General features: G+C 48.5%; 1 protein-coding gene across 1 annotated transcript; it reads right to left on the bottom strand.

Moving 5' to 3' along the window:
* Positions 1-9,179: 9,179 nt before the first annotated feature.
* Positions 9,180-9,872, bottom strand: CLDN2 (claudin 2). The gene has a single exon (XM_075539465.1). It carries the CDS (start codon positions 9,870-9,872, stop codon positions 9,180-9,182), a length of 693 nt encoding a protein of 230 aa, XP_075395580.1.
* Between the last annotated feature and the right edge of the window lie 3,038 nt (positions 9,873-12,910).

Consider the following 12,910-nt stretch of genomic DNA (forward strand, 5'->3'; position numbering starts at 1 on the left):
CAGAAAAATATAGTTGCTTTTTTATCCAGGCATTCAATGCTTTTGTAGACCAGAAATGTCACAATGCCATCAAATATCCCTTGGAGGGCAATTCTGATCCATGCACCTGCATCCCCTGGGCCAACTGCAGAAATGAATGCAGGCTACAAGGGACAATCTTTTCGTGGTACCTTTGATGGCATTGGTCTTTCTCTTGTTAAAACTCCACAGCACTTTCCGTCAAATATAGCCTGAAAGTGCTGTCGGACAAAAGGAGCTGCCTCTCGAGTGTTGGATTGCCTGCCGCACTGCCTGTGTGTGTTTGGTGTCTAATTTCACATCTCATTATGTTCTCTTTTCAAAAGCAGGTCTGGTTTCTTGCTGTTGCAGCCACAAGGGCTGGGAGAATTGTAGGTAGAAAATGCTTCCAAACCCTTCAAGAGAGCATTATTCTGGAGGAACATCAGGGAGGCCAGGAAAGAAACTCAGAAACCACTCCAACACGTGGCCATCAAGGTGTCAATTCTGACTCACAGTGACCCTCTGGGACAGAGTAGAACTGCTCCCATAAAGAGTTACAGCCTTGGAAGTTCACAGGGGCAGCTCTACCCTGGCCCAGAGGGTTGCTATGAGTTGGCATCAACTCAAGGACCGTGCATTTGGATTGGGGTTTGACCTTCAAAGGGAAGAACTCTCAGTGGTGTAATGATTAAATGCTTGGCTGCTAACCAATAGGTTGGTGGTTCGCCTCCACCCAGCAGCGGCTGTCCCTGTAAAGAGGAGAGCCTGAGGAGCCCCCTGGGCCCGTTCTGCTCTGTCATGCAACTTGTGAGTAGGAATCGACTTGTCGGCACAGAACAACTTTCCAAGGGCTTCATTCTGGAGCGTCTAAGCCCTTTAAGGGGCGGGGACATATAAGGGCCGTGCAAGGCCCCAGGACTCATCACCACCAGCTACCAGCACACCCCTCACCAGAGAGAAGCCGTTCCTGCCATCACTTTCACCCAAAAAGAAACCCACTGCTACCGGGTCTGTTCTGACTCATGGCAACCCTGTAGGACAGGGTGGAACTGCCCCGGTGGGTGTCCAAGACTGTCACTCGTACGGGAGCAGAAAGGCTCATCTTGCTGCCATCACATGGTGGGCTGGTGGGTTTGAATTGTTGACCTGTGGCTAGCAGCCCAACGCGTAACCCACTCTGCCACCAGGACTCCTAGGGGCAGGAGGGAAGCAAAGAAGGAAAATAAAGGGCCCTGTGAGAGGGCAACGTATGGGGAGGTGGCAGAGAGGGGGCCAGAACGAAGAGACTCAGGATCTTAGCGTCCTGACTTGCCACAACTCTAACCCCAGGCTTTCAGCCTGAATAAACCCCAACCCATTGTGTTCGAGTCAGTTCTGAATCAGCAATCCTATAGGGCAGAGTAGACCTACTCCATAGGGTTTCTAAGGCACTGAAATTTTCCAGAAGATAGAACCCACTGCCACATCTTTCTCCCATAGACCAGCTGCTTGCTTCAAACCACCAACCTTGTAATGGCAGCTGAGCACTTAACCACTAACAGTGCCTTCATACCTAATATCAAAGCAAAACAAAGCACGTCACTGCCATCAAATCGATTGTGAACCACAGTGACCCTATAGGACAGAGATGAACGGCTCCTGTGGTTTCCAAAGCTGTCCATCTTTGTGAAAGAGTAGCTCCTCTTTCTCACACAGCGCAACTGGTGATTTCAAAGGGCTGACCTTCCGGTTAGCCGCCCACTGCAAATAACCTACGACGCCACCAAAAAACGTGAGCCCTCTCCTAAAAGGTACTGGTGGATTCACCCCTATGTGGTGGCTTCCTGCTTTGTCAAACCCTGAGTGACTTCTGCTTGTCATCATGAGAAATGAGATCAGGAGCAGGTAAGACAATCCATGTGGAAGCTCAGACAAAAACAAAGAAATAAGCAAACAACCCAAACACGTCACTGCCGTGGAGTCAATCACAACTCACAGTCATCCTATAGGACAGGGGAGATCTGATCCTTTGGATTTTTCAAGTCTGTAAATCCTTAAGAGAGTAGAAAAATCTCATCTTTCTTCTACAAGGTGACTGATGGGCTCAAACCGCTGCCCCTACGACTGGGAGCTCAATGCATAACCTACTGCACCACCAGGGCTAGAATTAGAACTCCCAAATTCCTTATATGATGGTTAGGAGTTGGCATCGACTCGATGGCAGTGCGGTTTTGGGGTTTGGTGTTTGCCTCTGCCAGGAAGGGGCAAGCACATCCTTTAGTGGCCTGAGGGCTGACTAAATGCCTGGCAGCAATGCCCCGGAAAGTGGTGGGGTAGAGGAGGTGGGCGGATTACAGCCTCTGTCTCCCCAAGCCTAATAACAGCCTGTTAATATTTTAGCAGTGATCACATCACAGCATTTAGTGAGTGAAAGAGGGAGATAACCACCTGGGCTTCCCGTTTGAAGATTTTTTTCCCCCAGCCTTCTGAGATAACAGATTTTCTCATCAAAGGCAGGGGCCACGAGGGCAGGACTGCCAAGCTGAGCAAAGGCCAGGTTGCAGCCAGCTGAGGAAGAGCACATGAACTTCCCATCCTGGGGCCTCTATGTCCCCGTGTGGGCAGCTACGGGGACACAAAAAGCCCCTGTCCATGGACCCAGGGCTGAGGGGGAGGGAATAGTTGGCTTCAGAAGGCCCCATTTGCCTTTCTTTAGCAACGGAGCCCTGTCTCGCTCCGGTCTCTTCTCGCAGGCTTGAGTTTCTCCTCTGGTCCAGAAACAAAGTGCCACAGGCTATGGGGAATGGGCACTACTTCTGCTGCCTCCGTAACTGGTGCCTCAGGGATGGAGATGAGAGAAGACAGACTAGAGCCTCACAGGGCTCTGGTGAGACAGATTCTTCCGGGGCTCCGCTTAACTGCACAGAGCCAGGCGCTGCTCCTGATTACTCTTCTTGGCCCTTTTCTTCTATTTCTCCTTGTCTCAGCTAGAGAAAGCAATTTCTTTTGATCATCCTTTCCCCAGAAGCTCAAGTATAGTGTTTGGCCCTCATTTCATATACATTGAGAATTCATATTTATATACATTGAGAAGCCTATATAACTTCTCCATGGGAGCAAGATGGGGCTTCCTACTCTTATAAACAGTTCCCATCTCAGAAACTCAAATGGGCCAGTTCTACCGTGTCCTGTAAGATCTCTATGATTCGACATTTACTTGATGGCAGTGGGTTTGTTTTGTTTTGAAATGTAAACTCTTATCAGGTCCTGTTGCCCTTAATCTTCAATTTGCTTCTGTCTCACAGTACAGATTGCATTCAACCAGATGTGCCACCAGCCACCATGTGGGAGAACAGTAAGACTTTCTACTCCCTGCAAGACTGACAGTCTTGGAAAACCCAAAGAAGCAGTTCTACTCTGTCCTATAGGATCACAATCAGTCGTAATCAACTCCTCTTTTTAAAAAAGCAATTACTTTATTTAGCTCTTTTGTTGACATTTTGTGCACCATATGATTCGATGTTTTCAATGTAAAAGAAGAGTTGCACAATGTCACCCCAACCAATTTTAGCTCATTTTCTTCATGCTTGTATTCATTATTATTAGCTCCCGGTTCCTCCCAATCTCCCCTGTCCTAATCTTAAGGTGCTATTGATCTAGTTATTATCTGTGTAGACTTACTGATCCTGGATATCATGTAAAGAAAATTCTTAAAAACAACAACCACCACCACTATCTACAAAATAAAATTAAGAAAAGGCTTACCCCAAAAGAAAGCAGAAAAGAGTAAAAGCTACATGAGGTTATACATTGGTGAAAAATGAAAACAAAGGTTAAGATGTTGAATTTAAACCTATCTATACAGGGTTACTATGAGTCGGCATCTACACAATGGCAGTGAGTTTGTTTTTCTTTTTTCTTATAGCTCTGTTAATTTACTTCCCAATGCACTCTGGCTGAGGACAAGGTTATCCCCATGCCTGGTCAATGGTCCGAGGGAGTTCAGTGTAGGCTTCATCCACGTGGGGACTCTGGAAATGGATTTTGGGTTTTCATTGTCATCCATAGCCTTTCTGAAAATCAGACACTCAAAATTTAAGCTCCAGTACAGTACAGTTCCCTCCTTTGATCTTGGATCTTATTACTTAGAATTTTTGGAACACATGGGCTGGTGTGTTCCTTCCATGTGGACTTAGCTGACATGTCACTTAGATGGCTGTTCGTTTTATAACAAGACTTTAAGCTCCCAGATGTTATTGTTTCTGATTGGGCACCATCTTGTTTTTTCACCACGCTTTTACTATAGCACCCATATCTTAATGAGGGCAAGTATTGAGCAGAGCCTCATCGTAATAACTAATTGTTCTTATATTAGGTCCTACAAGTAAGTGCAAGCTCAAAATTCATGCATATTGCTAAAGTGACTATATATTCCTGGTCTACTATAGATGTAACATTATCCATTTCTTGCCAAAGAAAATAGGTAAACTTCAGGGGACAATTGATAATTCTCATGATGCAATCATTAATCTATTCAATGGTTCTGAATTCAAAATATCAATGAGAAAAGAAAAATGTAAATATTCATGTCTTATCTCTCCTAGATCAATGGTCAATCCCTACATGACACCCACTTAACTATGTTCACCCGCCCCTGTCACCCTCAAAGGAGCCCTCATGGTGTCAAGGTCCAGGTAGGTTTTTCGAAATTACCAGCCACTCCTCAGGAGAAAGACGAGGTTGACCCAGTGACTGTTTTATTTAGTGGATGGTCTTTTAGAAGCTGAACCCAGCCTTCACTCTAAGAAGCCATTTTCCGTCCTTTCCCCCATTAATGTTTATGTAGCAGTAGGTCACTGGGGCCCCAAGGGAGAGAAAATATGAGTCACGCTACTATCAAAGGAATGAAAGAGGGCTGAAACATCTCTTGCTGGGCAAGGGTCAGAGCCATGAGGCTGGAACATAACTCAATGATATGGATTGAATTGTGTCCCTCAAAATCGGTGTTGGAAAACCTGACCTCTAAACTTGTGATTAGGAGCCCTGGTGACGTACGTAGTGGTTACTCGTTGGGCTGTGACCTGTTGGGCTGTGACCTGCAAGATCAGCAGTTTGAAACCACTAGGTGCTCTGAGAGATAAAGATGAGGCTTTCTCTTCCCGTAAATAGAACAGTCTTGGAAACCCACAGGGACTGTTCTACCCTGTCCTATAGGGTTGCTATGGGCCAGAATCAACTTGCTGGTAGTGAGTGGCTTCAAAACACACCCTCTCCTAATCCTGCCTCACTTAATATACAGATGAGAGATTTCCAGATTAGTGCTGACTCATAGCGACCCCTCATGTGCAACTGGTGGTTTCAAACTGCTGACCTTGGGGCTTGCCGCCCAATGTGTAACCACTATGCCACCGGGACTCCAGCTCATTGGCAATATGTGATGACTTGGAAGCTAAGAGAGATGCCAAAAACACGTTATATCCCCAGGGGACCAGAAGGAGAAGCCCAGCTGGCACGAGACCATGGAGGAAGAAAACTGCTCCCCTGAATTCAAACTTCTAGCCTCCCAAACGGAGAAGAGCAATGCATGCTTGCTAAAGCCCTCCCCTTGTGCTATGCTATTACAACACCAGAGAATCGAGACGCTCGATGACCACATGAACCCCTTGCTCTCTGGCTAATCTAAATTACTTTATGAGGGAAATAGCTGAGGGCTGTTCCACTTGAACCCAGACTCCGGGGGCTTTCGAGGAAACTCCTTAGCGTCAGGCTTTTGTTGCTCTAGCAGCCAAAGAAAACAGTTGTTCTTTGTCAGATTTGTCCGGATTTGTCTCCTGGAGGAGGAACCTCTAACTTTTTCCATAGAATCTTCCCAGATGAACAAAGACTACTTTGGTCAAATGAAGCACCCCATTTCCCTCACAGGAGACCTGATGGCTCAAAGGATTCAGGCTCGGTTGCCAACCAAAAGGCTGCTGGTTCAAGTCCACCCAGCTACTCTGCCAAAAAAAAAAAAGCCAGATGGCTGCTTCTCTAAAAAGCATGGCCAAGAAAACCTGATGGGAGAGTTCTCCCCTCTCACATGGGTGCTATGAGTCAGACTCAGCTCCCACAATTCCCTCAGAGACCCTGATCATCTGCCAACAGACAGAGACAGGAGGGCTGGAGGAATTTGAAGAGCCAAACTCTATTCCCTGAAACTAGAATCCCAGTTCCACATTGATGTGGGAAGACCCTCACAGTTAGGTTCAGACTCTTGACAATCTGTGACCTTGGGGAATTTCCTCACCTCGGTGGGCCTCCATGTTGTCTCCCATGAAAGACCTGCTTCCCTGGGGTGGCTGGAGGGTTCAGGAGATTGGTGGATGTGACAAGTGTATCCTTTCCCCCGTGGCGCGTCATTAGACTGCTGCTCACTAAGCACAGTAGAGTCAACAAGGCCACCCCCTCTTCCTAGCTTCAGTGGTCCCGGGCCAGAGACACGCTTTTGGTAACCTTCTGTCAAAGCGAACTTTTGCCCTCCTCCTCAGGGCTCCTAGTCTTTTCACCAAATAAGACTCCCTTCAGGAGGGCCAGGAGGTGTCTGAGACGACAGGAGCATTCGAGAATTGTTTCTTACATGCCTGGGACATTCTCAGGAGAATGAGCCTTAGTGGACTCTCTAGGTCCAGGGTTGTGGGCAAAGCAGAATCTTGTTAAACACCATTATAGTCCATGTTGCCACAGCCCCCATCTGTAAGAATGAGGCTTGGGTCGATCGCCGTCTCCCCAAACGGCCCCCACCTCTAGAGTAGAGTTAGAGATGTGGCTTAGTACAGTGTGAGCCTGACAACCCTCCTCATTGGCCAAGTGGCAGGGTCCAAATTGGCCGGCTGGGCAGTGTAGCAAGAGGGGAAATTCCCGGGAGCACATTTGGTGATTTGTTCCTGCTCTAAAGGATCTCCCTCATGATCGATCAGCAGAGCCTGATTCATTGTTGCCTCTCACTTATCTTAACCTCATTGCTTCCCCTGGGCAGGGTCTGGAATCCCCACCGGCTCTTCCCATGGCCTGTGATTGGAGGTGTAGAGGCAAGGTCCTGTTTTGAAAACCAGGAGACAGGCACTAACACTAGTGTGTGGCTCTGGGAAAATCTCTTTACTTTTGTGGGCTTTTGCTTCCCCATCTGTCAAATGAAGAGGATCCGATCTATTTCATCTCCCATACAATGGTGGTTCCGAAAATAATAGAAAATCAAAATGCCCATGTAGTAAACAAGGTGAAATCAAACAGTTATTGTGCAAAGGGAGGCTTCCGGAGTTCGATGAAATGGCTAGTGTTTCCAGGAGGAGGGTGCAGGGCTTGCTTTCCTAATGTTTGCCCGGAAACTTGAGATTTTCGATCCAGCTTTCATCCTCGCCCTCCCTCCTGTTAGGCCAATTCTTTCCAGCCACGCCAGTCCTATCTGGACCTCCTTTAGTCAATAAGACAGTTACTCAATCAAAAATTGTTTATTGATTATCTATGTGTGCTCAGTACTCCTACAGACAGAGGACTAATATGTCAGACAGCCACACATGAAAAATGAACAAAACTACCGATCAAACTGGGAATGACAAGCATCCGATGAGTGATTTGTCCATTGGGAGGGCAGGAGAAGAGAGCGGCAGGGAAGCATGGAGTGGTCGGAGAAGGCTCAGGACAAGGGTGGGGGTTGGAATGGGGTTTGCTGAGCAAATTCTCCAAGAATGAGGAGCACTTGACCAAGGGGAGGGGTCCTGGAGTTTCTGAAAAAGCTGATGATCATTCTCAGGCTAGTGAGGGGAAAACGCCTTTAGCTTGTGTGGGACCCTCTCCGCACAGGGGAAATGGAGCATTTTCAGGCTTTGGTGCTAAAACCATCTGCCAGGAAACCCTCTGCTCTCCCATGTCAAGTGCATTTCCAGTTAGCAGCCCAGCTATTCCTCAGACCAGGCCATAGATGTCCTTGGATGCTGCTGGGGAAGTGTGGAGTGTCATGGGGGGCCCACCCGGTGCAGTCGCTCAGAGGGTCTGTGGGTAGACCCCAGGTGACCCGAGCTGAGCTTTGGGGCTGAATTTCCATTAGGCCTGCAGAAAGGCTCTAGGGGCTGCCTCTCATGGGGTCCAGCAAAAAACATCCACTAGCAACGCCACATTCATCCCCCCAGTTTCTCAGATGCCAGCGCTCTTAGCTAGCGGTGTCTTCCTCCGTCACTCCTGGTTCCTGTGTAGTCATCTCTTCATCTAGAGCAGCTAGGTTCCTGGTTGTAAGACCATTTTTAGGGTCCTTAACTTGTCCTTTAGATGGGAAACAAGGACTGGCTGCCCCCGAGGGAGGGAAGAGCTGCAGTGCCAGCTGGGGCTGCCATCTTGAAGCAGTTGCTCCGTGAAATCAGCCCGTGCTCCACCTTTAGCTTCCCACCACGTCCTCTTGTCCTTTAGCCTGAGGGAAAGGCCTGGTCCCTGACTGAGAGTATAAGGACATTCTGGGAAAGATATTTTTCTTGCTTGTTTGTTTTTCTTTTTGGTTCCAGGCTACCTTTCCTCCTGCACCGAGTCACCACTCTCTGCCCCCTGGATACTGTGGGATGCCTTTACTTCAGTTCCCACGGGAACTAGTCTAAACACTGGGGTCATAGCCAGAGTGGTAGGGGAGCTGCAGGGCCCAACCGCTATCTTTGGAGTGAGACTTAAGAAGGGGCTTTGAGCAGTGCCTCTCAAAAAACCATCACACTGCCTCCCCAAGAGCACCCCCAGCCATAAGCTACCAACCAACCAGAGCCCGAGAGAGGGTCTCTAATAAAAGGGGGGAGGGCAGGATGTGGAATATAATTAGTGGGCTTTTGGAATGGATTCCCATGTAAACAAAGAGGGTGGAGTGGAGTAGGGGGGGCTGCCCTACAGTAAAGGGATGGGATTTGGAGGAGGGGGTAGAGGGCCTAAGGCAGGTTGTGAGGGATAAAGGGAGGGATACAGAAAGCCTGGCTTGGTCATCGTCCTTGACAGTTCAACCTGCATGTTGTCACACCAGCTCCCCTTTCTGCCTTTGCTTGATCCGATGCCCAAAGTCAGTGTATTCTCAGCAGCACTTTCTGACACGGTCCAGTGGCCATGCTCCTCACCTGTGGCTAGGGAGGACTGTCCATTGGCTTTCACAGACCCAGTCACCCCCCCGACCCCCCTCAGTTCTGGCCCCTGGTTCTTCACACGTACCCTGTCAGGCTGTACGAGTTGAATTCACTCTTGACTTTGGGTGGTTGACCAGGTCTTGGAGAGCCCCTGTTGGCAAGGGGCTGAGCCTGGTAGGCATCATAGTAGTTGGAATGGTTTTCCCGGGAGGAGCAGGAAAAGCAGAGGATGATTCCGGCTACTAAGGAGAACAGGGCGGAAATAATGCCCAAGTAGAGTGCCTCTCCGATCTCAAATTTCATGCTGTTAGGCACCATTGGGGAGTAGAAGTCCCGCAGGATCCCATGAAGATTCCAGGCAACGGGGATGAAGCCCAGGAGGCCTCCAAGGATGAATAAGACACCTCCCACGACCGCCACTCTGTCTTTAGCCCGGGAGTCCTGGCAGAACACCGTGCATCTCATCCCCACCACGGAGATAACGCAGGCCAGCGAAGAGAAGGCACTGGAGGTCACCATCATGGCCTGGGCAGCCTGGATGTCCGAGGGTAGGCCCAGAAGGGTGCTGTAGATGTCACACTGAGTGATGCCTGTGCTGTGAGTGGCACATTCCATCCAGAGGCCCTTGGAGAAGCCGACAGCCGTCACAATGCTGGCACCCACGTAAGAACTCGTTCGCCAACTGGGGAGCAGCATGGCCACCAGGGTCCCCAACAATCCGAGAAGACCTAGGATGTAGCCCACAAGTTGAACGCCAAGAGAGGCCATGGCGGACCTCTCAGTAGAAGTGTTGTCAAGGCCTGCCACTCGTCTTCAGACTGCAGCGCTTACTCCTTGGAGCCCGACCTCTCGTTCCAGATGGCACAGTTTTCTCTACCAAGCTGACGTCTCTCTTCCTTGCAAGTGTCTGTGGGTGGCCACAACTAGGCTCAAGAAGGCATCTAGAAGACCTTAAAAAAATCCATAAACCAGATTAAATATTGACCAGAAGCTTATGAGAAACCAGAAAATACTGGGTGCCTTTTGACCTTTGTTATCTCTAGAAATAACAGGAGAAAGAAAAGAAAAAAAAAACAACTTTGCAAGTAGAGCCAAAATGTCATCGCCTCCTGCGTAGGCACATGCCTCAGGTTGGCACCCAGACAAAGCCAGAGCCAGACAAATGGTTGGTTTCCGAGAAGGCGATGGTGGCAATCAGGGTGGATTACCCAATAAGCAAGGCAAGATAGTGAAACTGTTCACTAGAAATGAATAAGTAGTCCAAGGAAGCCTTTGTTTACCTTGCTTACTGGGCAGTCCATCCCCGTCAAGGATTGTAAATTTGAAAACAGGCTAGGATTCTGCAAGAAAGTACTGTGGGCTTGGGAGAGAGCCAGATGCCAGCCAGACCTAAAAGCAGACTCCTTGGTGGGGTGAGGGTGGGGGTATCAAACTGCTCACTACAGATTAGTAAGTAAGCATAAATAAGCCCATGCTTACCTTGCTTCGTGGGTCATCCGGCACTGGATGGCAGTGAGTGGGGTGGTAGCCGTGCTACCTCCAGGTCTGACTGTAAAGACTGCCGGTTACCACAGTGCCTAGGCATAGAGCCACAGAACCAGCCCCTCCCATGCAGGCTGAGGCCAAGCTCCAGAGCACTGCTTCGAGCAGGAGGAACCGGTCCTAGGATGATACTTTTGATCCCAGCTGGTTAGGGAACTCTTACTTCTCCAAGATCCTAGATCATTGCTGACCTAGACCTGGGTCATCCTGCCATGGTAGAAATCTACTCCAGAGAAGGCTGGGGTAGGGGTTGGGGGGGCGATGGAGCCTTTTATTCACAACTCAGCATTCAGGTCCCCCCTGTCCTAACTCCCACCTCCAGGCTATCCTAAGGCCTTTTGTGTGTGTGACACATCCAACAGTTCCTATTTGGCCTCTTAATAGATGCCCCTACCAGGACTCGCCCTCTTAGATGATGTGGAGAACTTTGGAGCAAAGGTTGCTCTGGGGCCTAGAAGGAAACCTACAATCTTCTGGGACATTGGTCAGGATTACTAGGCAACTCGAGGGAAAGCATAGCCCTAGAAGAGAAAGATTGGTGAGAGGCAAGCATCCGAGCCAATCGTTGGGAATCTGAGCGGTCCTGAATTCTGCCGTGTTCAGAGCTCCCCCTATTACCTTGGGTTAACACATGAAGGGGTCTAAGTTGCGTCCTTGTCCCCCTTTATAAGGTATACTCATTCTTCATTCCATCACAGTCTGGCTCTTCCCTTTTAGCCTTCTTCAAGATCTCTCTCTCTAGTCAGCTTTTAAATGTGAGTGTTCCTCTGATGTGCAGCACTGTTTCCATCACTGTGGTCCCTGAGCAGTCGCATCTACTACCACAACCTGACCTGCCACCCAGCCACTGGCATTTCCAAATCTGCATTTCCAGCATAGACCTTCCTCCTGAACTTCAAGACTGAGTGCAGGGAAGTACAACTACTCGGTCCAGCTATTCTATCCAGTCTGTGCAACTCCCACCAAATACAGGGTGGGAGCAGGCAAACAACTGGTGAAGAACTCTGAGGAAGGGATTGGTGGAGTTCCCCCATGCCTCAGGGTATAAGTAAGTCATCTCGGAAGCAGGAAGAGAACCCCATGGGCAGCAGCAGTCGGAGCTGTGCTGGTTTCAGATCCCTGCATGGAGAAAGGACCGCAAGAGGGGTCTGAAAGAAGGCAAGGAGCTATGGTGGCAGCAAAGAGCATGAGACAGTGGCTGGCTCCCCAGCCCACAGAACAAGTAAAGGGAAGTGCATTCTGGAAGAAGGCTGACTTGCAGCTGAATTGGTATGTGATCCTTATAAACTCTCTGCATGGGTCAACTCATCGAATCACTGCAGCAACTCTCTGTGAGCGTTACTAATCATACCTTAGTGGATGACTTCACAATTGTGCTTCTCAATCCAAATTCTTCTCTGCTTCTCTGTGAGCTCATAGGAGATAGGGACTATCTTATTCATGTCTGTGTCTCACAGGACTGCCATGGTGCTGTACCCTGAGCAGGTGTTCAAAATGTTTTAATGAATGAATGAAAGTGGCGAACATGTCTGAGTGGCTTCATATGGCTATAAGAGGGACTTTATAAAGGAGTCAATTGTACTTCAGTGTAAGGGACCACAACTGCACAATATTGGAAAAGAATATTGAGATAAGGATGGAGGAATCCCAGGAAGAAGGGTGAAATAAAGAGAGAGAAATAAAGACAGAGTAAAAGGATTTCTTCAATTTATATATCTATATCTAGATATCTGGATGGATGGATGGATAGATAGATAGATAGATAGATAGCGCCAAAAATGAGCTCAAGCATAGAAACAGCGATGAGGATGGTGCCGGACTGGGCAGGGTTCTGTTCTGTGCATAAGGTCACTATGGGTCAGAACCAACTCGATGGCATCTAACAACAACAATATCCAACCAAAGTATAAGCCACTTAAGGATGGAAACTGTATAGTGAGCTTTTATTGTCCCTCTTCAGTATTGGGTACCTGTATCCTGGTCACCAATGACAGACATGATAAGGTCAATATTGATGCAAAGCAGTACAGAGTAGGGCCAAGAAATACTTGATGGGAGGGGCAGAGAAAGAGACCTATTTTGACTATCGATTCTGTCATTTATTAGTCATGACACTGAGCCAATGCCTTCAGAGCATCAGTCTTATCACAAAACTAAGCACCACTCTACTGATACTGAATGTGTGAGTGTGTATCTCATTAGTGCCTTCGCTGTAGATTGTGAATCCTTCTACCTCTCCCCGAGGAACATCCCCTGGTGGCTAC

Source organism: Tenrec ecaudatus, chromosome X, assembly GCF_050624435.1.
Source record: "Tenrec ecaudatus isolate mTenEca1 chromosome X, mTenEca1.hap1, whole genome shotgun sequence".
NCBI lineage: Eukaryota > Metazoa > Chordata > Mammalia > Afrosoricida > Tenrecidae > Tenrec > Tenrec ecaudatus.

Coding starts and splice junctions, on each gene's coding strand:
- CLDN2 (XM_075539465.1), bottom strand. CDS start 9,872: ATGGCCTCTCTTGGCGTTCAACTTGTGGGCTACATCCTAGGTCTTCTC.